The 24,574-nt window shown below is 47.3% G+C and overlaps 8 protein-coding genes across 8 annotated transcripts; 5 read left to right on the top strand and 3 right to left on the bottom strand.

The window, feature by feature from the left end:
• Positions 1 to 1,542: 1,542 nt before the first annotated feature.
• On the top strand, positions 1,543 to 2,510 carry EYB26_003008 (uncharacterized protein; the record flags this gene model as incomplete). The annotated part of the gene is made up of 2 exons (XM_054262312.1): positions 1,543 to 1,615; positions 1,666 to 2,510. The coding sequence occupies 2 exons, from the start codon at positions 1,543 to 1,545 to the stop codon at positions 2,508 to 2,510; spliced, it is 918 nt and encodes a 305-aa protein (XP_054118287.1).
• Positions 2,511 to 3,140: 630 nt separating this feature from the next.
• On the top strand, positions 3,141 to 4,165 carry EYB26_003007 (uncharacterized protein; the record flags this gene model as incomplete). Its single annotated transcript, XM_054262311.1, has 2 exons — positions 3,141 to 3,563; positions 3,620 to 4,165. 2 exons carry the CDS (start codon positions 3,141 to 3,143, stop codon positions 4,163 to 4,165), a joined length of 969 nt encoding a protein of 322 aa, XP_054118286.1.
• A 481-nt stretch (positions 4,166 to 4,646) lies between these two features.
• On the bottom strand, positions 4,647 to 5,588 carry EYB26_003006 (uncharacterized protein; the record flags this gene model as incomplete). Its single annotated transcript, XM_054262310.1, has 3 exons — positions 4,647 to 4,799; positions 4,856 to 5,191; positions 5,478 to 5,588. The coding sequence occupies 3 exons, from the start codon at positions 5,586 to 5,588 to the stop codon at positions 4,647 to 4,649; spliced, it is 600 nt and encodes a 199-aa protein (XP_054118285.1).
• Positions 5,589 to 6,055: 467 nt separating this feature from the next.
• On the top strand, positions 6,056 to 7,557 carry EYB26_003005 (uncharacterized protein; the record flags this gene model as incomplete). The annotated part of the gene is made up of 3 exons (XM_054262309.1): positions 6,056 to 6,109; positions 6,187 to 6,761; positions 6,993 to 7,557. The coding sequence occupies 3 exons, from the start codon at positions 6,056 to 6,058 to the stop codon at positions 7,555 to 7,557; spliced, it is 1,194 nt and encodes a 397-aa protein (XP_054118284.1).
• A 1,243-nt stretch (positions 7,558 to 8,800) lies between these two features.
• Positions 8,801 to 15,348, top strand: EYB26_003004 (uncharacterized protein; the record flags this gene model as incomplete). Its single annotated transcript, XM_054262308.1, has 5 exons — positions 8,801 to 10,429; positions 10,477 to 12,825; positions 12,877 to 13,540; positions 13,589 to 14,370; positions 14,422 to 15,348. 5 exons carry the CDS (start codon positions 8,801 to 8,803, stop codon positions 15,346 to 15,348), a joined length of 6,351 nt encoding a protein of 2,116 aa, XP_054118283.1.
• Positions 15,349 to 15,860: 512 nt separating this feature from the next.
• Positions 15,861 to 17,215, bottom strand: EYB26_003003 (uncharacterized protein; the record flags this gene model as incomplete). Its single annotated transcript, XM_054262307.1, has 3 exons — positions 15,861 to 16,343; positions 16,400 to 16,594; positions 16,661 to 17,215. The coding sequence occupies 3 exons, from the start codon at positions 17,213 to 17,215 to the stop codon at positions 15,861 to 15,863; spliced, it is 1,233 nt and encodes a 410-aa protein (XP_054118282.1).
• A 3,904-nt stretch (positions 17,216 to 21,119) lies between these two features.
• On the top strand, positions 21,120 to 21,701 carry EYB26_003002 (uncharacterized protein; the record flags this gene model as incomplete). The annotated part of the gene is made up of 1 exon (XM_054262306.1): positions 21,120 to 21,701. One exon carries the CDS (start codon positions 21,120 to 21,122, stop codon positions 21,699 to 21,701), a length of 582 nt encoding a protein of 193 aa, XP_054118281.1.
• Positions 21,702 to 22,455: 754 nt separating this feature from the next.
• On the bottom strand, positions 22,456 to 24,572 carry EYB26_003001 (uncharacterized protein; the record flags this gene model as incomplete). Its single annotated transcript, XM_054262305.1, has 2 exons — positions 22,456 to 24,249; positions 24,465 to 24,572. The coding sequence occupies 2 exons, from the start codon at positions 24,570 to 24,572 to the stop codon at positions 22,456 to 22,458; spliced, it is 1,902 nt and encodes a 633-aa protein (XP_054118280.1).
• Between the last annotated feature and the right edge of the window lie 2 nt (positions 24,573 to 24,574).

Here is a 24,574-nt window from a genome sequence, read left to right as displayed (position 1 = left end):
AGGCCCATTTTCCGATTCTGGACAAAGTTTGAATGTTGAGGTATTGCCAATAATGGCAAATGCCACCAAAGTGTTCCAAGATTAGCGAGAAGGAAGAAAATATCGGTCAAGATGCTCTGCATGTCAGTGCATGATCATGCAATGCATGGTTGGTTGGCGGCTTAGGGCTATTTTTCTTTCGCACGAAACAAATAACCACCTGGTGTATCGTATCGTACAGTCGTTATATCCGAGGAGCTCAGCTGGAGGAGAGAGAAAAGTGACGCAATCTTACAAATTCAACGTCAAAAGTAAGTCATACCTTTGCTTCTTTTCGTCTGGAGTCGTGCCTCTCTCTCCATTTGGCCCTTTTTGTCTCTGTCCAGGTGTTTGTGTTTTGAATATCGGTAGTAGTAGCTGACCTATAACTGGCGCCGGTTCTTAGACGGTCACGAGATCCATTAATATCATTAACTAACTTAGTAAGTTAGTTAAGTTAACTAGTTAGTTAATATGTAGAGGGGGCGTTTATCTAAGACATTCATTCCAAATACATTGCTCGGCTAAACCATGAATAGAAGAAGAAGGCCAAATGAAACAAGTCTTTCATCTCATCAACGATATATCCGTTCTTACCGACTTTTTAACATAGCGGGCAGTCGGCCATCTTAATACCCTACTACTCTGTAGTAGACCCCGGTAGCCCGGACCCCCGATGCCTAGCCCTAACTTAGGCTTGACGGCGAAAATGGTCGAAGTGACGCCGACAGAGCGCAAACTTTGCTTACCAATGCTATTACTAACGCTGTATTTATTGGCATTAAAACGGCAAGACAGGAAGACTGCTACGTATGATATGGTCGATGTCTTCTAGAAGTGAACCTATTTCCACGGGCTGATTAATACCGACGCTAGATGCACAGCAGAGATAGTTAACTACGAATAGGCTATTAGTCAGTGATTTGAGTGAAAATGGCAAGGATAAACTAAGCCAGGTGACGCATGAAATCACGAAACGCAGTAAGAAAAGAAGAAGAGAAAGGAGAAGAACTAGCTAGACGAATCCCATCGATCGGTTTAATATACAATCGGCTTGGCCGAGCGTGTGCGAGGAAAGTAAGTACCGATGGCATAGACTGCACAGGTTACCTAGGTCAGCCGTAGACATGGATCCATTAGTTAACTTAGTTAACTTAGTGAACTTAACCCAACTACATCATTGCATATAAACGGTCCATGATACATAAGTGCATCAGTAATCTATAAATTATTTCGGCCACCTGGAGTACCAAGCTGAATTCAAACTTAAATCTCCCATCACTACCTCAAAACTGTCTCATTTTGCATATATTCTTCTGGATGCTGTTGCTTCTGTGTATTGGCGATCCAAGTTTGTTTTGAACCGAGCGTAAAATTTGCGCATCAAGTCTATATATCTGCCGAGAGGTTAAATTTTGAACCCGTTACTCCAGGTAAGGAGTAAGTCGGAGACCGCTTCGTGATATTTGCTCCGAGATATTGATTTGATCCATGGGCATATCAGTGATCGGATATACCCTAGACATGTCGGATTCAGGGGACTCGTCAAAGGCAGAAAAGAAAAGGGAGTACAATAGAAATGCTCAGCGATTGTTCCGTAAGTCACGTCACCTTCTTCTTCGAGATCCATCGTTCTAATCGTGATAGGACAACGTCGGAAGGAGCATCTGAAATCGTTGGAGCGTGCTGAGAAAGAGCGCTCGTCCACACATGCAGAGGAAGTTGAGCTTCTGAGGCGAGATATGGAGCAGTTGAGAGCCGAAAATCGAGCGCTCAAATCGTCACTCAAGCTCTCATCGCCATATGCCTCATCCGTTCCTTCATCTGCGGTTGTGCCATCAAGTCCCTCACCATATCCGACCAGCCCCTTTCGCTCTCTGGAGCTGTACGATTCCGCACCTGACTCCATGGCAGATGATATTGTAAGATCTCCATCCGAGACTCAAGGCGACGAACTATACCAGGAACAACACAAGTATAAAAATTGCTGGCATCGATCAAGACAGACAACGGTGCCGGATTCCTTCTGTGCCCTGTTTCCACAGGACATCGCCGTCGTCCGCCGCGATTTACATCTTCAACTAGCCCCTGTTCTGGATTTGAATATCATTAGCAATCCGCAACTCCATCTATCGACACTGGCTGCGATCGGACCCTCACTTCCGCCGGCACTACAGCCAACTTTGTTGCAATTACAGACGCCGCATCATGCTTATATTGACTTGATCCCTTCACCAAGGCTACGTGACTCTTTGATTCAAGCGGGATTTGCGGTTGCAAACTCATTCCTTACAGAAGTTTGTACGTTTGTGTACGAGACTGAGGATCTGGGTCAGTTGACGATCTGGGGCCGTGATTATTTAAATGTCATATCGTGGGAGTTTTCGGAGCAGGTGCTCAAGGCATGGCCGAATCTACTGATGGAAGAGTGGCGAGAGAGAGCGAATTTCTGGAGGGCGCAGAGGAATGATCCGTTGATTATTTTTGACTGATTAGCGTCGCCGTTGCCTGAAGTTTGAGGTTAGCTGTACTTTTACTAATTGCGTGTATGACTTGAATGACAAATGTATCATGTTGATTTGATGGGAAAGGCATGGCGGCATGGCAAGGTGTTTTTAATTGGTTCTTCCTGTTGCTGTTGTTGAGGCGTGGGGTTTTGGGTATAGATAATAGACGTTCGTGATGATATTGCAGATTATGAAAAGCGACCAGATGTTGACCATGTTTCCACCTCATTCCAAACATACTTTTAAAGGTGCTCGATGTAGGATGGTAATATTTCTTGAGAATATCGGAGACAACCATGATAGTTGTTGTCATGAATACGGTATCTTACACACGCTGAGCGGAAGTATCCATATATCAGTCTGTCATTGGCTGTATCACGTATTGGTACGGTACGGTAATACACCATTCCTATCGCAAACATCAAATTTGTTGCTGGCCTTGACGTCACAAATCGCGATCTCGCTTCATTTCGATTCATCAAGTATGTACAAGTATTCTCTCCAAATGGCAAACATCCAGACAATGCTTTAACCGGCAAATAGATTATCTGTTGTTTTCTTATGTGGTTCTAAGAATACATTTCATCAAGGAGAGAAAAGGCTTACACCGCTACAATGCTCTTCACCAGCCTCAATCTCCTCTTCTTCTGGATGACATGGACAACCCTCGTCCTTTCGCACCCTCCACTCCGAATTGAATTGTTCGGCACCCTCGCTATACGCCTAGTCTTTTACCTCGTGCCATCAATCTTCTTCTTCCTCTTCGATACTATCCTTCCCTCTGCAGCTTCCTCAATCAAAGCGCAAGGCCATATTGCTCTGCCCTCGGGCCATAAGCGGCGCAAAATTAGTCGCAAAGAGATTAAAATCATAGGATGGTCGCTTTTCAATATTCTGCTTAGTATTGCAGTGCAGGGTGCTACGGAGTTTACTTTGACCAAGGTGCTTCGCAGACGGAGCTTGATCAAGGTTGCGATACGGTTGCCGTATCCTTGGGGCATCACGATTGATATTGTGCGAGGGTTTATTGTTAGAGAGGTTTGTTTCGATCCTTCCCATTGGCGCTTATATATGATGCTGAGGATTACTTCTAGATTATGAACTATACTATTCATCGTTTTATACTTCATAATGATAGACTGCGTGTTAATCGTCTGCATGAAACATGGTACCATGGCCTACGAGCACCCTGGCCCTTGACGGCCCATTACGACCATCCGCTCTGCTATCTATTGTGGAAGTTCCTTCCCGTCTACGTACCAGCGGCACTATTCCGCTTCCACATGATTACATACATGGTCTTCCTCGGACTCGTTTCTCTCGAAGAAACCTGGACGCATTCCGGCTACTCCAGTATGCCCCTAGGATTTGTGCTAGGTGGAATAGCTCGTCGTACAGAGATGCATGTGATTTCAGGCGGAGATGGGAATTACGGCGCATGGGGAGTTTTGGATTGGTTGGGTGGGTCTACCGCCGATGAAAGCGAGACGATTGAGGAGGATGTGCGAGCGGAGCTTGCGGACTTGGATATTGATGCGAAGATTCGCAAAGCGGTTCAGGATGCGACTGATCATATAGGGGATTCTCTTGCAAAGGACAAGCTCAAGACACGAAGAAGAAGAGTCAACGGCAAAGCCTGATGTGTATATACGATTGTAAGATATGAGTCTTAGTCGCCATTTGCTTAAGGCATATTTTGAGAATGTCATTATTATAGTCATAGACAGAAGGAACAAGAAAAGTTGGGTTGGATTTTCATTATGCGGTATCTGGGTGTAGAGCAGCCACACAAAGAAAAAAAATCTAACGCAGTTGGAAGCTGCTGACTTCCGAAATCGAGTTTACATGTGTCTCATGATAGCCCATGTGAAAGAACTCTTTTTCTTTTTTAACAAAAAAAAAGACATAAGCAGGTGCAAATGATAGTTTTTTAATATCCCCACTCGCGCAGTTCCATTTTCAAACCCATATCCACAACACGGTATGGAGAGACAAAAAGCCCATTTGCAAACGCCGAATCCTCCTTTCTCATGTGTTGATAATAGAAAGTTTTTTGTTTGTAGAAAAATTTTTGCACATCAAATTCGAAAAAAACATAACCCCTTATGCAACTGTCATAATTTACCACTTCATCTCGTGAGGCTTGTCGCCTTTCCGGAGGCTGAAGCTGGTGGCAAGGTAGCTGGCAAGGAGATGCTCCTTCTTGATGGTGGCCAAAAGGGACTGGTCAATGGCCTTCTGGTCGGCGGCGCGAGCGCTGGTGATCTTCTTCTTCTGTATCATTGTCAGTATGGCACGTCATCACTTTTGGTCTTGTCTCTGCAACGCACCTCGGGCTTCTCTCCCTGCTTGAAGAAAGCCTCCTCGGTCTTCTTCTCCTGAGCCTTCTCCTTAGTGAAGTAGTCGGAAGCAGCGACCTTCTCGAGGGTAGCAGCGTCGATACCGCTGAGGTCGACCTTGCCGCTGGTGGCGATCACATAGCGAGCGTTCACTCGTCGGAGAGGAACACCGTTGATCTTAAAGGGGCCGGTAACGAGGAGGACACCCTGGGGGAGGTGCTTGAGGAGAACAACGCGCTTGCCACGGAAACGACCAGCGAGGAGGATCAAGATGGTACCAGGCTGGAGGCTCTCACGAGGCTTGGCGGGGCGGATGGTCTTGCGGACCTGTAGATAGTAATGTTAGCTCGAGTTCGATTGAATGCCATTACCGATTGGAAATGCAGTGTCTTGTCGGATTGCAGGGTGTCAAAAACTGGTCTTTGAGCCCTCGAGCCGCCTGCGTGTGGTTGCGTGATATCGCATGGAAATTGTTGGCTGCGATAAAAAGCGAATGTGTCTCTTCCACAATCCACACCTCTCGAGTGTCGAGACTTTCTTCTTCCTCAAACCCTTTCCAATCCGCAAGACACTGCATTCTCAACCGCATGTTTCTTTTCCAAGGCTCACTGACTTTCTTGGGTGCCGTCTCATCGTCCACGGGATACCACTTCTGAGCCTTCTGGCTGTGGTGAGGGATCGTCCGCTCGCCCTTTCCAAACTTCTTCGTCTGAGCGTCCGACATATTTGCCCGTTATGTGACGAAGAACGTGCCCGGAAAGAAAATGGGTGTGTTGTCGACGATGATAGTTGTTGAGTCGGAGGAGTTGACTTGGTGTGGCCCAGAGCGGGAAATCGTGAGGGTTTGTGGGCACCGAAAGCCCTATCCTTTAACCGAAATGCGCTAGTGCACATTCGGCGGTCTAATTTCTGGGCGGTGATTGGCTGCCGCACTACGGCTGGCTGGTTGTTCTTGTAGTGCAGGATGTCCGTCTACGGTTGTCGACAGCAGCATTATGTGCAAGTCCGTCTTTGGTCTTTGAGGGTGACTACTCGTAGTAAAGAGAGCTTCTGACGTACCGCTGAAGCTTACCTAGCCACACACACACACACACACACACACCCGATATCAACTTTCAAGCTCAACAATCCTCATCCTCGACATATTTTCCTTTCACCTCCTATCATCATTCGCACCCGACAGATATCATCATGTCTATAGCTGCGCCCATAATCACATTCAAGGCCGGAATCTGTGATCTCGATGTGCGTATCAATAACTGCCTGCAAAGCCATCCACATGAGCTTTCAAAACAACAAACACTGACTCCTGTTGCTTCTAGACCTCTACCAGCCCTCCCCAAGTTAAGCCAAAATCAACTCCAGGATATATTTATCTCTACTCCGAAGATGATCTCATTCATTTCTGCTGGCGACCTCGGTCTGCTGCACTTACGGATCCTGAGCTGGACTTAGTAATGGTACCATCCGACGGCACCTTCACTCCTTACCGATCAACCCAAGAAAATACGCGGGCGCCCACGAACGGGCGTATCTACGTCTTGAAATTCTCTTCCAGCTCGCAGCGATATCTATTCTGGCTACAGTCGAAGAGCCAACATGAGCATGACCTTGCATATTTCAGCCCCCGAGACCTGAAATTAGGGGAGATTGTGGATACCCTGTTGCAAGGAGAAGAAGTTGATGTACAGAGGGAGATTGCTAATCTCCCCTCGAACGAACACGGTGGAGACGATGGCGATGACGATGCTACTATGGAAGATGTAGAAGGATCGCACCACCCCAGTGACAATCATGGCGGGCACGGCAGCGGCGGTGCCGGTTTTGACGCTACGGGTGGTGACATTCGCGAGGAAGGAGAAGAGTCCCGTGAAGGTGGTGCAGACGGCGGCCGAGCGTAGGTACATTTCCCTGAGGTTTAATGTTCATCCAGCATCATGTCATATTTCTCGGTGCCGCCGATCAATCTCGTTGCAAGGCGTTTATGGAATGCATATTTTTGTTACAAGATTGCGATAAAGGACACAAACAATAGCATGTGTTTCCTGCATTGAAAACAAGCTATACATCTAGGCTGTTTTTTTAGCGTAAACTTTTGCAGACTTGCTAATGATGGATGTTGTAATAGGGCTTCTTCTGGTCAGCCGGACGCGTCCTCGGTGATACAAGGTCTTTTAAACTCTCTTCAAGGAGGAAACCAACCCGCTCAGTCTCAAAGCGAAGAATACCTTTACACCACCCTCGCCGACTTGCTATCACCCCCATCAACAATTCCGATGATTGAATCCGCCGATGACAACCAAGTTGACAACTTACTCAACTTTCTCCCACCAGCTCTTCTTCTCTTAGCGCAGAACATTGACGACATACCTGCATCGGACATTAACGCGGAGACGGCGCAAGCTGTTCTTCTCTCACTTGATCTAGAGCAGAAGAGAGACATTCTCCGTCGTGTATTACGGTCCCCACAATTCACCCAGAGCCTGGGCAGTCTTACTGTTGCTATCAGAGACGGCGGTTTGCCTAGTATCAGTGAAGCGCTCAAGGTCCCAGTGGAAAATGGAGGGTTTGTTCGAAGGGGCGGCGTTCCTCTAGGCGGGGGAGTGGCAGTTGAGGCCTTCGTAGAAGGAATTCGCAAACAGGTCACGGAAAGGCCCTCTGGCAGTCGCGGAGATACCATGGAGACTGACTAAGAAAACTCCATGGCTATCTCATCCATATGTCGTGAGCCTCAGCGATCGACTTCAAGATGTATTCATAATGACCTCGAGATACACACAAACAGTCTGCAACCATGCGCCATGAGATTAGATGCCAATTAATCCAATAGAAAGGCACGAATCGATGTGAGACGTCCAAAGAACGTGGCGCACTATTCACGTTTCGGCCAGGTCTGAAGGGGTGTACTTCGGACCCTTGTCACTTAACTATAAGTTACATAGCATAGTAACTATAGCTTGAATACCCAGTATGGCGGACATCTCTAGGAAGCCGAGCACTCGGTTCACCACCTTCCTGTAAAATTCAAGTGTGTGCCCTATAGTGTTACGGCTTGGGTAGAATGCCGCTCAATGGCCCAGAGCTGCGCCACAGTGCTAAGTGCTTCAAGCCATCAATTGCTAGTTAAGTTAATTGATTAGGCGTGCGTAATATGATAAGTTAGTTACTCCATACATTACGGCGCGGCGTACGTATATGAGCTGGCACAACGGTCTGTGTTGCTCGCATGGGAAATCGGTGATGCTTCAGACAGCCAGTAGTCATGGTATAGTGGTTTCTCCTCCTCAGCGGTGCCATATGAATCGAATATTCGGTACTCGATCTTCAAAAGAAGAAAATGTCACGAATAAACGGTTCGGGTTCAGTGGCTGACCCGCCAAGGATGGAGCCAGCGGGTAAAATTGCTGCAATGGATGTCTCAGTCTGCGGAAACCTAGCTGAATCTAGGCTAAGGCTGCTTTAGTAAATTTACAGAGTAACTTATTCTTTATTTTTAGACTACATACCCGTAGTACAACTTGTACTCCGTACTGTCCTCAAGGCTGTGCACGGCGGCCCTTGACAGACCCATAGTGGCAGACAGGCACCATTGACCACAATAATAATTTACCGAGTACCCTTCTTAGTTCCTACTATTCTTCTTGTCACGTTGCAGAGGAAACTGCAGTTGCATACTCCGTGGTACTGTCCTGCCGTCGTCGATCCGATCATCCATCGTGAAACCAACCCCTTTGCATTGCTGTCAGCCCGCCCCGGACTCAACAGGACTAACTCTTACAACTCCTTCAGACGTCGACGTTAATTAAATCACGATTCGCTCTCAAAGACCCGATATAATACTAATGCTTTCCACGTTATAATCCTCATGCGCCAATACCGGTGATCTAGGATAATCGGCGATGCGTGCCGTTGACTGGAGACTAGTTCCTAGCAACCATGGCATCCAACAATAATCAGGGCCACGTTCCTGGTCGAGATCCGTCACAACGCGCAATTCCACTACAAAATTTATCTAGAGATGAAAGCGACGATTTTGAGAACATCGATGACCGCCGAGGGAGGAGGAGGAGTAGCGGCGCAAGGACTGGACACGGACCGAGACGATCATTACTCACGGGGGGAGGCTTCAAGACGTACGAGCGCGTCGCGGAGGATTCGCCCAGTCCCAAAGACAGAGTCGGTCTACGAATCACGCAACCATCGACCGCAAGACTAAGAGAGAACAATCCGTATGCGTCCGATGACCATGACTTTGTCGATGACCCAGGTGGTTTCGCCGAGGCCATGGGTTCGATAGGTTTTGGCTTTCGTCCATCGTCACCGCGGCGTTCCGATAGCGAAGAGTTTATGATGAGTTCATTTCCAGGACCGTCTGGACACGCCGGAAAGGCAGCTGCCGATGATTATTTTCCTTCTCCAATTGTACCGATCGACGACACGGCGCCGTTGACGGATGAGAAATATCTTCAGCCTATCAGTGGCGCAAATGCCCGAGAGTCTGAAGGCAGGACAAGCATGCAAAGTGTAAGACTTGGAAATAGTTTCAGCAGTTCCCGCTTGGGTGATGATCTGGAGACTGGAGGAAGGAGACGAGGCAGCAGCAGTGCAGGTGGTAGTCGTTCACGTTCGCGCTCTTTGTCACCATCTGTGTCCAGCTCAGCTTTGCATAGAGCTGGTACCGTTATGCAAAAGATGTCACAGCGTGTCGTCAATTTAAGTAACGAGCCTGTCGAGCAGGCGATTCTGCGCCGGGAGTCAACGAAGAGGTCGAAACACGATGAGCCACCAAGCCCACCCTCGCAACAAGACTTTGACAATATTCCGCATCGAATGGAGAGTGTCTCCGAGAAAGGGAGCTCTCAAACAACCTGGAGGTCAACCGTCAACCCCTTTAGGGGGAAATCACTTGGCATATTCAGTCCGGACAACCCGTTGAGAACATGGCTATGTGATATTCTAGTACATCCAGCTACGGAACCATTTATTTTGCTGGTCATTGTGGTCCATGCCGTATTATTGACTATCCAATCTGCCCACCCAGTGTGGACTCACCCACGATCTGAGAAATGGGGCTCACAGGCGATTGATTATGCCTTGTTCGTTATTTTTGTCATCTATACGATTGAGTTGTTTGTCAGGATTATAGTATCTGGCTTTATCTGGAACTCGGCAGAGTACAGTACCATGGACAGGTCGCTCGGGTTTAAAAAAGCGATTGTTGAAAGAGGCAAAAGCCTCTTGTCCCTCCAACGACAACCTTCAACAAAAACAAAGTCTGTCAAGTTTGAGGACACCCAACCCTCATATCTGCGCAAGACTGTCACGGGGCTACAGCCATTCACCGATTCCTCGGATGATCCTCGCCATGGGTCACGTAAACGACTCGCTTACAGAGCATTTCTCAGACACTCTTTCAACCGATTAGACTTTCTAGCAGTTGTTTCATATTGGATCTCGTTCGGCCTGCAAATTACAGGCTATTCTAGCAAACATAATATCTATATTTTCCAGATGCTCAGTTGTCTGCGTTTACTTCGACTGCTTGGTATCACGGATGGAACTTCGGTAAGTTGATTCATTAATTTTCCAGCACATCAATCTAACATAGTTAGGTCATTCTACGAAGTTTGAAGAAATCGGCGCCACTACTTGTGCACGTCGGTTTCCTCATTGGTTTCTTTTGGTTGCTTTTCGCCATTGTGGGCATTCAAAGCTTCAAGTCCAGCTTTCGCAGATCTTGCGTTTGGATCGACCCAGAAGGCCAGAGTAATTTCACTATGAACGACCCTTATAATGTTATCCAATTATGTGGAGGGTATCTCGATAGCTCTACAGGTGAAGCGATGCCTTGGGTTTACGCAAACAACGATCCATCTCCATTCAGTCCAAAAGGTTACCTTTGCCCTCAGGGCTCGATGTGTATCGAAGGAACCAATCCGTACAACGATACAATGAGTTTCGACAATATTTTCAACTCTCTTGAACTCGTTTTTGTGATCATGAGCTCCAACACGTTTACCGATCTCCTTTATTATACCACGAATTCAGATTATCTTGCTTCTGCCCTGTTTTTTGCCGTTGGATTTGTGCTACTGAGTTTGTGGATGGTTAACTTGTTAGTTGCTGTCATCACGTCTTCGTTTCAAGTCATTCGAGAGGAGAGCAGGCAAAGCGCTTTCGCTATGGAAAAACTCGAGGAACCTGAAATTGACGAGTCGGAACGTTACAAAGTCAATCATCTCAAAAATCTATACGAGAAGACTAGTTGGTTATGGATTGCCTTGATTGCGTACGACCTGATCGTTCAGTGTATGCGAAGCGCAACCATGAGTCAATCGACAGAAAGATTCATCAGCGATACCGAAACTGCCGTTACTTTCGTCCTCTTGTTGGAGATAATTTTACGGTTTGCGTCTGACTGGAGACATTTTCATCATAGCAAGCGCAACCTTGTCGACCTTGCTCTCGCGGTGATAACATGTATCATACAAATTCCGCCGATTCACTCCTCGGGCCAAGTATATATGGGGCTTACGCTCTTTCAAATATTGCGTATATACCGCATCGTTTTGGCGTTTTCGGTGACGAGAGACCTTATCATGGTCGTATTCCGCAACGTTGTTGGTTTGCTGAATCTGATCCTCTTCGTGTTTTTGATTACATATCTCGCAGCCATATTTGCAGTGCAGTTATTCCGCGGTGTGATCCCAGCCCAAAACGACAACGGGGGCACGATTGAGATGACATTCTTCACTATATACAATTCTTTCCTCGCCATGTACCAAATTCTGTCTACCGAGAATTGGACTACAATTCTGTACGGCTCAACTACAAACACTAAGGCTTATGGCACCTCCTGGATTTCGGCATCGTTTATCATAATATGGTTCATTCTCTCGTGTTTCATTATCTTGAACATGTTTATTGCTGTCATTCAAGAGAGCTTTGATATCTCGGAAGATCAGAAGCGTTTGCATCAGGTGAAGGCTTTTTTGCAACAGAAAGAACTCGGGTCCTCCTCGGCCAGCAATCTTGCTCTGACTTCTATATTCAAGTTCGGCCGGGAAAACGCTAGGAATCGGGAGCCTCTAGATTACGGCCCTGCTACTATGGATATGCTTCTCAAGGATGCCGTAGTGCAGGAGTTTCTTGACGAGCACTTTGGTTCATTCGACTCTCAGACACCACATCAACCATCTGTGGGTAAAGATGCATTACAACCAGGCTGGATTTCTACAATCTGGACCAAAATTTCAAAGACATTCCTAAACCAGGAGCCGAATCCCTTCTACTCTAAGTTGAAGTTTTCAAAGGCATACGACGAACTTGACCCTCGAACTTTAGCGAAAGAGGTGGTGATGGCTTCTGAGCAACGCAAAATCGCGCAACGAGAATACCTCCAACGTTATCCGTTATACAATAAGTCTTTGTATATTTTCAGCACCAAGAATCCGATTCGAAGAGCATGTCAGCGTATGGTTGGACCAGGACGTGGCAGTCATCGATTTGAAGGTGTCGAACCTTACAAGCCGCTGTGGTACACCTTCTCGGCTTTTATTTATGCTTGTATTGTTGCAATGGTTCTACTGGCTTGTATCACGACGCCACTCTACCAGAGAGAATACTTTCTGACACGAGAATACACGCCCGATAACTGGTTTGTCTGGACTGATGCAGGATTTGCAGTAGTTTTCACTATCGAAGCTGTGATTAAAGTCATCGCCGACGGATTCTTCTGGACGCCGAATGCCTATTTCCGAAGTTCTTGGGGGTTTCTCGACGGTGTCGTACTTATAACCCTTTGGATCAATATTTTTACTTCCTTGTTTACCACTGGAAATGTGTCCAGAATTGTCGGTGCGTTTAAAGCTTTGAGGGCACTGAGACTTCTCAATGTGAGCGATAGTGCCAGGGATACGTTCCACTCTGTTATCATCATCGGCGGTTGGAAAGTTATTTCTGTAAGTTCTTCGAGCACGTGAGGTTTTGACACATCTAATCATTTTTTTTAGGCTGCATTCGTTTCGATGAGTTTTCTCATCCCCTTTGCCATCTATGGATTAAACCTTTTCAGTGGACAAATGATATCATGTAACGATGGTTCGCTTTCTGGGAGTCTCGATGGTTGTATCGGGGAATACCAGAGCTCTCCATACAACTGGGGGGTCTTGGCGCCTAGGGTAGCCGACAATTCTTACTATAGTTTCGATAATTTCGGCAACTCTCTATTCATTCTCTTTCAGATCGTTTCTCAAGAAGGATGGATTGATGTGCAAGCGAGTGCAATGAGCATCACAGGAGTTGGCCAACAGCCTCAGAGTTTGGCAGCACAAGCCAATGGTCTTTTCTTCGTTGTCTTCAACTTGCTCGGTGCAGTCTTTGTGTTGACCCTGTTTGTCACCGTCTTCATGCGAAATTATACGGAACAAACAGGAGTTGCTTTTTTGACAGCGGAGCAGCGTTCCTGGCTTGAGTTGAGGAAACTTCTGAGACAAATATCACCATCGAAAAGATCGAATAACGCCTTTGCTAAGAACTGGCGCAAGACATGCTATCGACTCGCATCGAGAAAGAACGGCAAATGGGCGCGCTTCATCACGGGTTTGCTCGTATTCCATCTGCTGCTTCTCACTTTGGAATGGTATCCGTATCCGGATCTGTGGGATATTATCAGAGGTATGTTGTCAATTGTTTATATGTATGCTGAGGCTAATATCGAACTAGATGTACTCTTTTTTATTCTAACCCTATTCTATATTGCGGATATCACTATACGTATCATCGGACTCGGTTGGCCTCGCTTTAGACGAAGCTCATGGGATCTCTACTCCCTTTTAGTCGTACCAGGAACTTTTGTTACGGTCATTTTTGCTTTCATCTTCCGCAACGTCAACCGCATGAACGCTGTACTGCAACTCAACAAGCTGTTCATTGTTTCTATCACACTTTTGATCATCCCCCGCAACAATCAACTTGATCAGCTTTTCAAGACGGCTGCTGCCAGTTTGACATCTATTGTCAACCTGTTAGCAACTTGGTTTGTCTTATTTCTCGTATTCGCCATAGCAATGACACAAACATTCGGACTCACAAAATTCGGAGGCCACGAAACGAACAATATCAACTTTCGGGATGTTCCAAACGCCCTAATCTTGCTCTTCCGTACTAGTGCAGGCGAAGGCTGGAACCAGCTCATGGAAGACTTTGCAACCATGGAACGGCCGTATTGTACATTGAATGATGAGTTCCTTAAATCAGACTGCGGAAGTCAAGGATGGGCTCGCGGTCTTTTCATCGCCTGGAACGTTATCAGCATGTATCTCTTCGTATCACTTTTTGTCTCTCTCATTTACGAGAGTTTCTCCTACGTGTATCAGCGGAGCAGTGGTCTTGGTCTTTATACTATTGACCGAGATGAGATTCGGCGTTTCAAGGAAGCTTGGGCTAATTTCGATCCTCATGGTTCTGGATTTATCACCAAGCAGCAATTCCCGAGGCTTCTAGGAGTAAGTTTAATCCCTCTTCCGCTCTGACATGTGATACTAACGTATTTATAGGAACTTTCCGGCGTGTTTGAGATGCGTATCTATGATGGAAATTTCACTGTTGGTCGGATACTTGAAAAGTGCCGAAGTGGTCCCAACCCCCGAGACTCGTTGGTTTCTTTCAACCCTTCAGAAAGGGCGGGTAGCAATGAAGTTGATATTTCCAAGCTAGCCCGTATCATTGATCAAATTCCGGTTGAGGAGATCCGTGCTCGCCGAAAACGATTGAATACCTTCTACGAGGAGGTTCTGGTGTCGGCCGACGTAGAACGTGGAGTGTCATTCTCTGCGTGTTTGATGATTCTCGCCCATTATAAAATCATTGTTGACAGCAAGAGCTTACGTCTCGAGGAGTTTCTCCGGCGTCGTACCAGACTTCAACGTGTTGAAGAGGCTGTCCGACGAAACACTGTTATTGGCTTTTTTGATACCCTGTACTGGTCTCGTCGATTCCGCAAGCGCATCGAGAGTCGCAAATCGGCTCGCCTAACGACTATTCCACAATTCTCAATCCCTGAAATCTATGTTGAGGATCAAGAACGCCATGAAGTTGAGGACGACTATTTTGATGGCGAGTCAAGTCTCCAAAAGGACTCTAGGTTGACACTGTCTTCAACAATCTCTCAACCAAGTGCAGTATCGCCTACTAGCTCTGCTCGACCGTCTTTACATATCGATACCAGTATTGCGGCAGAGTCATCCAGCGAGTGGTCAAGAATTGGTGCTGCACTATCACCACGTCAAAACGCAGCAGAATTGGGTGTCGACTCCCCCCGCCGTTCGCAATCCATTACCGGCCAGTCATCTCAAGGCAGCAATTCGCAAGACAATAGTGTCATTGTACAAGATATGATGCAAAGTCTGGGCGATTCAGCGTGGGGTCAAAGTATTCGCAGAAGCTTTACGCAGCGACGCTCCGGTCAGGGACCCCCACGGTAAAACTGCGCACCTGCTGGAAGATCTATTTTCTCGCTTCAGAGCCACGATATAAAGTGTCCTTCCAATCTTTATTTGATGTGCTATAATATATCCATCGGAGTTATGTGTCGTTCCTTATTTTTCCCCTTTCCCTTTCATTCTTACTGTCATGGTGTCACACCTACTTATATCTTGTTTCCTTTTTCTATCTGATCTCTTCTGCTCTATGCATTCATAGATTGTATGATTCGCACGACAGGGCATAGGCGATGGCGTTTTGGAATCTTGACCGTCATTTCTGCTGCATATACCATATTGTCAAAGACTTTTTCCCTTTCTTTCTTTCTTTTCTTGTTTCATGGCTTCATACGAGTCTATGGATTATTATTGAGAAATGGCATGTATGATTCAAAGAGTGATACGGTGTTGAACTTAATTATATAAGAGATGTTTGCATTATTCAAGAACACGATATAGCTCTCTAGTCAACTTATATACACGTATATACAGTCCTTCCTGTGGCGAAGCGCTTATCAACACACACCCAGACCATAGACAGAGTCTAAATCCGTCGGAATAACACCCGCAGCCACAGCATCCTGATATGACCACCGATAATCACCCAACTCCGACTTCCACGACCAAAACAACCAACCATCCTGCTTCTCATAAGTGATCACCTGAGCCACAAACCACTTTGCATAAAAGTCCTTGTTAGTGCTCGGGTCCCAGCCCGCGGTATCTTGTACATTGTCGGGAACACTCAGACTCCACTCCGAGATGATTGTGGGCGTGTTTCCGCCGCGGTTGTCGTTGCACGAGGTGCTGATATAGTTGTCCTGACTGACGGCGACGCTGGTGTCCCATTTGACGTAGCGGTGGTCGTCGTAGGCGGCAAAGTAGTTGTCGGTTAGGTATTCGGTGGGATCGCCGGAGCCCCAGAGGTTGTTCATCATTTGGATGTGGAGTTCGTTGTTGGCGGTAATGCCGAGGGCTCTTTCAGCGGCGCGGATTCTCTGGATAACTCGAGTTTAGGTTATGTAAGGTATAAAACCGGAAAGGGAAGACTCACGCTGAACGCATCGGGATAGTAGGTTGATCTCATTGTGCCAACTTGGCTGGAGTCTTGCACGGGCTCGTTCACGATCCCAAGCATACCGACGTTACGGAAGCTGTCACTCGAGTGGATCTGGGTGGTCATCCATTCGAGGAATTTGAGGGCTCGCTCGAATTGGTAGTCGACGTAGAATCCGGGGGTCGGAGCGTACTATCAAACAAACTTTCGATTAGCCCGGGGTAGATGGTGACATATGGATCTAATGGTGTAATGTACCTGTCCAGTGTCTGCATTATGTGCAACCTGCGCACCAGGAGCGCCATGCAAGTCAATAATGATATAGAAACCATAGTCAGAAGCCCAGCCACATATCTGCTCAAGATACGACAATGCCCCCTGAGGGAAATGCTCGCTATCACTATATACAATATCCTCTCGCATCCAGTATCCAACAGGAATACGAATGGCATTCAGTCCATAACTCGACATGGTCGCAATGTCATTTTCAACAATCCACGACCCCCAGTGGTCCGCAAAGTTAGTATTGGCAGTCTCCTGGCCCAGGGCACTGACGCAGTCAAACTCGGAGTTTTGGCCCGAACATCCAATACTGCTCCACGCGCTTTCGGCGAGCCAGGGCTCAAAGACGAATAGAGATCCGAGATTGACGCCGCGAATCTTGCCGGATGCTGGTAGCCAGCGCTTGGTGATGGGGTCTGTCTTGTTGAAGAGGTTCTCGCCCTTGAGTGAGACGATGTCTTTATGCACGCCGGGCATCCATGCGGAGGCAAGTCCGGAAAGGACTGCAACTGTGGCCAATGTCGTCTTCATCTTGGGCCTTCTGTTCCTCGATGTCCCAAACGATGATTCTCATCCCCATATTGAAGGGAGTACTTCGCCATCTTATATACCCAATTGGGGGTGATTCGCTTCTTCCCCGTATCGGAAATACCATGCTACAAATGCTCCGACCCCCGACGGACGGTCCGGTAGGTTTCATGGCCAGTGGGTTGATAATTAGAAGATAGGGTCACTTTCCTGGGGCCACCGGCCACACTTACAGAGAATGCAACGAATAGCACCACCCCCAGTGGAAACAGACTATGTTTATGGCACGCAAATCATAAGACTGCCGACATTTTCTGAAGACCTTCTCGATGCACTAACGTGCTTGGTGGGTCAGTACATGTAACCCTATCCTTCACCATGAGAACTGGTTGAGCCTTGGGGCTTGAGATTTGTCCAAGGCGGCCCGAGGGCGAGTCACGTTTAGCGGTGATCATTGTGGTCAGGTGTGTAGGTACATGTCACTTCAAGCATTCCGAGAGGGTAGCCTTGCATTTTCGGGGCGATCTGGATGTATGAGATCCCATGATGAACTGCCTCAAGGACAAGCAATTACGTATGCCTACCCACAGGACCGTTGATTCGGACTCAGAAGAGTATCCGACAAACTGAACATTTTGAAGCGGGAACCGCTCTTTCTCAACCATGTTGCACTGGTTCTGCGCCGTTCAAGCGTAGTGCGAGTTAGCGATCAGCGATCGATTGGAAGGACTGGCCAGATACGTAGTGTAAAGTCTGTGCAATCAAGCTTCTCTCGGGGAATAAAGTGTCTCTAGCCTAATTGGGAAACTGAGGTATAAACCAGTCGTGAAGTCCTCGAGGTAATTAGAGTAACATTTCATGCATTGCCAAGTCCGCTAGAGGTCATGATCGCGATTTCAATTCAAGGTATTTGGTCAATGGTTTGTATCTGGGGCTTTTTCTGGTTGTTTTCGGTAAAAGCGCGCATCGTGTAGAGTTGGACGATAGTGTCTGGAATATTTAACGGACGATCCCGTTATCGATGGAGTAGCTGGTACTGCCTGTAAGTTACAATAACCCTAAGGTATATTCTTGCTGGGAGACAATCCAGCATTAAGGTGCCAAAGAATTGAGCCACGAGTAATCACGGAGGAGTACGTACTTACATTTCCCAGGGACCATGGAAGCTAAAGAATCATCGATGAAACATCGAGCATGTTACCCTTGTCCGCTCGTGGTATAGTTTGGCCTATCAGATGCATCGAAGCCAACCCTGATATGCATGCAACCCTAAGCCGAGCGAGATTCAGTGCTTACTCTATTGCTAAATGAGGAAATGCGATCGAGATTAAGAAATCGATCGTGAAGTCCACTTATTCGTGCGACTCACTATGGACCAGATTGATAAATAACCGAGTACGTACGTAGTGGGTAAGAAGGTTCTGGAGAATGAATCAGGGCCAACGAACTGTGTCGAATGTCTTATCTTGATCGATACCTGTCTAGTCGATAGAACTCGCACGATCTCGAAGATTCATGAAAACATCTGAAAGGAGTATGCAAGCAATCTAGGTAGTTTTGCGGGTCCATCCACCTTCAAAATCATATATCAAGTCGAACTGGTTTGCTGACGACACTCGGCGCCGTTAGTTATCACATCTACAAATGTCAAGCCTAACGCGGGACATTTATCATGTCAATCGACACTTCAAGATACATCAAAGAGAGCTCTCTCTGGATTCTCCTCTACTAGGTAAGCACTCGCAGGTCAGTAGTTATTAACTTTTAGAACCCCAATGACAGAAAGCAGGCTTACAACCCTGCAATCATCCCCAACTGAGACACTGTGGTATATGAAAGTAACAGCACCAAAAGACGAATACAAGACAGCAGGTAGGAACAGAAAATGTCTAGATATACGACGTAGTTAGCAGAAGAAGAAGCATAGCCATGGATCGCCGGAAATAGGTAGCGTGTCTAGGAAGTAGGCCCCTGCAAGCCACCGGAATGTGGAATGCAATATTAGTAAAAGGGGTCGTGTGTGTTGCAGATGCGTTGCATGTACAATACTCTCGTAGTATATACGCCGTACAGGAAGAGATAGTTGGCTGAATAGTCAGTCGATAATTAGCAAATGGACGCATGCAGGACTTGCTTAAGTTATTTGTTATGCGCGTGTACCGATATACTGATCCCTCGCCAACTGATCCATGGACGTCTGATATGTAACATGTTCGGCTCAACTAGACTACCCCTGGTGCCTATTGCCTGACTCTGGATACATGTCGCGTCTGACATAGGGCTTGGCTTGGCTGCGCAATTATTGGCATGACACGAGGCAACAGCAAGGATCTGTATTGCCGAGCAGCAAGGCTACTGGGGCAGTAGTGCTTCCTAGCCGAATTGAATTGCTTTTTTCTATCAGCGAACCGTGGCATCTGGAATCAAGTCAATCAACTGATTGATGCCTACTGGATACATCAGATGCGACAAGAGGACAACTGTACAATGCCGATAGTGAGAAGCCATACACCCTCTTACTGTACCAGTACCAGTACCAGTACCAGTAAGATCAACTTATGAAACGACAAAGTTACGGGTACAGAGTACAAAATAATGCATGCATGTTATGTTGGGCCGGGAATCACGGATACTTCCGTTCCGGCGGATCATGATTGGCTGTATAGAACGGTCTAACCGCATGCGGATCAGGAACGTCACCGTGATGAAACCGGCGATCTGGAATACTTCACTAACTTCAGTCTCAGGTATACAACACGATCAGTTGATAGATTGATTCCATCGATAGACCCCATATCTACAGAGTACAGAGTGCACATCGCACATTCGGATTAAATAAATACAGTTCATCGGGATTGTACAGTGGCTGACAGACAACTGAGACATTTAATAACTAGCAACGTAAGTTCTTAACGACTACTCGTACTTCGGAGAGACAGAGCCACGAAAGCGGTACGGTGGGTCAGCTCAGCCCGCCCCTAAGATCACGAGTCTCTCTAGTATAAAATAGTGCACAATAGTCCCTGCAATACTCCTGGGAATGAAGCGAAAGACTACGGATTGAATCAATGAATACTGACACGCATTCGTCGCTCCTTTTAATGATTTGTATGCACTCAATGTTACAGTGAATAGCCCCGACACCATCTGTCGCAGCTCTAGTCCGAAACCAGGCACACAATCGGCATGAATCGAGTCAATGGACAGGGGATCAGCTAGCGCTAAAAATAATTAAACGCGGCGCCCCCCTTTTTCCCCACTGGCCCATCTCCTGGATTACCTCTCCTCCGTAGTTCGTTAGTTCAGTTAGTATGTATGACCCCATACATATACGTACTCGTCTGCTACAGTCCCGGCTGCCGCCGTCCACTTCTATTCTTGCTCCTCGTGTGTTGCTGTGACTTGTCTTCTTGTCGAGACGGGCGCTTACTGATTGATCTTCTCTTAACAGTCATTGGAAGACTTCATCGGAGCCGCAAGCAACTGTCTTCTAGAAGCCGTCATTGTCGTGCCTGTCATTTCAACCCCAACATCTTTGCAGCTACAGCTCAGAGCTCGACAACTAGCTCACCACATCTTTTTTTTTTCCCAATCAGCAGACCACAGTTTCTACCTGGGAAAAACTGGAAAGTTTTCTTTGTGCCTGATCGCCTCGCTGATCGGCTCAAAACTGACCGATTGGTAATTCGACTGCTCTTGCCGTTCATCCACCAACGTCATTCTTTCCTACCTGGCTTTTCCGTCAGCTTCTCCGTCAACGCCACACATCACTTTTTGCTCCAACACAACAACACATCAATTTACTCAAGAGCAACCAGTTCACCATACTGGAATACGCACATAACAGACAAATTCTGCGATAGCAGCATTTCTTCATTCCGCTCATTCGGTAACATACATACATACAATGCATCCCAGACGTCCCGCCAGCCCGTCCAAATCCCTCGAACCTTCACCCATGGCCGACATCAGCCTCTCCCTCCGCACAGCCTTCATGGATAACACACACTACCGTCGCGAGAGCGACTCTCTATCCACCAGCGCCCTCAGTTCCGCCAGCGGCAGTCCCACCTCCTCACCAACCTCCGGCTGGCCCTTTCGCAAGCACCGATTCTCAGGCTCTCACACCACCGAGCCCAGTAGTCGGGATCGCAGCCGAAGTCCGTTTGCCAACATCATTCCATTCTCTTTCCGTCGCTCCTCCCCATTTTTCTTGCGTCGACGGCCGTCCGCCGTGGATTTGGCGTTGAGTGAGGAACGATCACGCTGTGATGAGGATGCTATTGAGCGAGTGGGGTTGAGCATGATGGAACCCCGTCCTGTAGATCCAATCCCTATTGCAATGGATTTGAATACCAACTTGCTTAGTGATATGGCGAGTCAGCGAAGTTCTTATACCCCGTCGTCTCAGGGCTCGATTCGTGGAGGCTCGCAACATCCTCGATATGTGATGGGCGGTATTATTGAAGTCATGGAGGGGAGTGCTTAAGAACCTCGCATGCAATCACTGTCTTGAAGGAGACACTACAAACGTCGATTTTAAGGCACATCCGCTTTGAATCATTGACGACTTCTGCCCTGATCACTCTCAGGCGGAAACATCCATTCACATTCACATTTTCGTCCATATTCTACTTCTCATATATTTACAACAACCTCAACAGCATTTCCAGGGACGACGGGGTAACCCCACGATTACTATGTCTTTTATCGGCGTTTATTTATGGAATATATCTACGGGTTGGGACGGAGTTTGGTTTATTTTTCAATTCATTCACCTCGATGAATGGACTATTTCATGATATCACTGGGCAAATGGTCATGGTGTTTTATTTTCTGCTCGGATTGTGAGCTTACACTGCTTATGAAGGATACTTTTCTTTCTTATGAGACCTATTTCTTTCAATTCTCCTCTTATTCAAGTCATTGACGTAGATAAGAGGAATGGAAATATTAGATTTTTTTTAATTCATGGCAGGATCGAAGATCCGATTGTCTCAATTAGACTGTCCTTTCATACTGACTATAGACATGAATCAGGGAATAAAAGGGTATCATCAATTCATACACTAGACAATCTATGCAAAACGCTGGATGCTGATAAGAAAAACCGGAAAGGGAGCACCACGCTGCCTCGCTCGTGACGCCTTTTATGCAATCTCATGACAAGAAATAAAGCATAAACGATAGAAAGAAAATATCCCCCCCCCCTTTTTAAAGTTCGTAGCTCACGCCGCCAGCTTTCAATTGAAAGATCTCACATTTGTACTCTTCCTCTGATTAGGCCACAATTGCCCCCGGCACCGAGCCTCGCCACACAGACACTTGACCGCGTTGGGATCGTCACTGTTCATCTCTGGGCTCCAACCAGGATTGTAGTCAAAGGTCAACTCAACACCCGGTGGAATGTCGCGGCGTGCGAAGAAGGCAAGATCGTATATTTTCTGATCGCCGTGGTGGGTAGAGACGGGAATCATTTTGCAGTTGGGGTTGCAAGAGTGATTCATGAACCGCGATGGCCCGCCGAAGCGTTGTCCATCGACGACGTAGTGAGTGCCGCCTTCTTCTTCTTCGTCGTCGTCGTCGTCCTCGGAGGACGGTGGGAACCAATCGAGGGAGAAGAGGTAGGATGGACTAGTATGCGACCCGTTACTCCCCATCGTGGCGTCCTCGCGAAGTTCGGCCTCGGCAGATGTAATAACTTCTCCCAGATAAATATCGATAAACTGGCCCCCGTGAATGAAATCAAGCGACCTTAAGCCAAAGCCACGATTCCCTGTGTGAAAAATTTCGAGTCGGATTTTGCGTCCATGTTGAACCAAACGGTTCCAACAGGTTGGCAGGCAGGGGCAGAGTGATGAGCACTCGTAGATCATAACTTTGCGGTTTATGAAATCTTCTTTGAGGAGAAGCTTGCCGTTTCGATGCTCGTAAGGGACCATGAGCTCCTCTGAGTCCTCCTCTTCCTCTTTCGATAGGCATGTGCATCGAGAAGGATCGCATTGAGTTCCACAGTCACAGCCGTAGTTGAAGCCCTCGTCTGCGCGAGTGACACCCTTTTGGAGTTTGTAGGTGTTTGTGAACTCAAAGTTTGAAGCTAGGCTGCCCGTTCCATCCCAGTCTCGAGCCATGGTCACGGGGGGGCCTTGAATTTTGCGAAGCTTCTTTTCGAGTAATTCACGTAAGTATAGTTTTTGACTATGGGGTGTCTTAGGGTGGGCCCTGTTCACACTGTCGTAAGGGGGAACAGGGCAAGTAGGTAGCACAACGAGCCTGCTGTTTGTTGATCTAGCCTGTGGATATCGGCCCATTTCTGCCTGTAGATCATACATATCTATGGGATAGTATTTCTGCTGGACGCCCTTGGGCTCATCAGGGTCCGACTCCACTTCGCCTTCAGGGGATGCAGAGGGTAATCTGTTGACCTTCCTTTTTGAGAGTCTGGTACCCGAGGTGTGTGCTGAGGGCGGAGGGGGGACGACAACCATGACTTGAGGCATTCGCCGAGTCGTTATCACGACAGATGGTGAGCGAGTGCGTCGTGGGGTGGCTTTTTTTCTCGTTATGAATGTAGGTCTCTCTGAACTACTTCCGGAGGAGACACTGGAGGAGTCAAATTCAGACTGAAGAGATGCTGGTAGACGCGTGGCTGGAGGGAGTGTAGGATTTTTAGAGTTATTTCTTGAGGAGGAATTGGACGAGATGACATGAGACTGAAGAGAAGCAGATGAACGGGGCGCCACAGCAGCAAATGGCTTCGGAGTCGACCCCCTCGACTCCCGTTTGAGAGGCTTTCCAGGCGCCGCCAGAGGAGCCCATTGCTTGGGACTATTGACAGCGACTGAGGCGTTGTGGTCGACTGTATCGTTGACGCCATTAATCGGGCGTGGTGGTTCTTGATGGCTGAATATCTCATGCTTCACTGCTGGTACTGTTCTGGGCTCTCTCACTGCGGCCTCGTCTGCAGGTGATTTTCGTTTCAATGGCCGCGACTCCCCAGCTTTGGACTTAGTGAACGCATCCAATAGTACCTTGGCCTATGTAATTGTTAGCTCAAATTGAGCTCCAAATAAATGTAATGTCGTGTGCCACAAGACATGCCATCAACAAAAAACAACGGCACTTAAAAATCCAAAAAATACATCAAAAAATCCGTAAAAATCAACGAAATAAGACAGATAAAGAGCGGGTTTACAGGCTGAGTTGTTGTCTGATGGGCCGATGGTTTTGTGTGTTACAGTGTGTAGCTTACCTGATCCGTGACGTCCTCATCGTCCGTCTCGTCCTCGCTGTCCTGCGTCAAGTCGATGAACATGCGACGCGGAGGAATCTTGCCATTTGTCCGGACAGGCGCCATCATGT

Source organism: Talaromyces marneffei, chromosome 2 (assembly GCF_009556855.1).
Source record: "Talaromyces marneffei chromosome 2, complete sequence".
Classification (NCBI taxonomy): Eukaryota; Fungi; Ascomycota; class Eurotiomycetes; order Eurotiales; family Trichocomaceae; genus Talaromyces; species Talaromyces marneffei.
The sequence above is the reverse complement of the archived record's forward strand: the minus strand, read 5'-3'. Positions and strand labels throughout refer to the sequence as shown.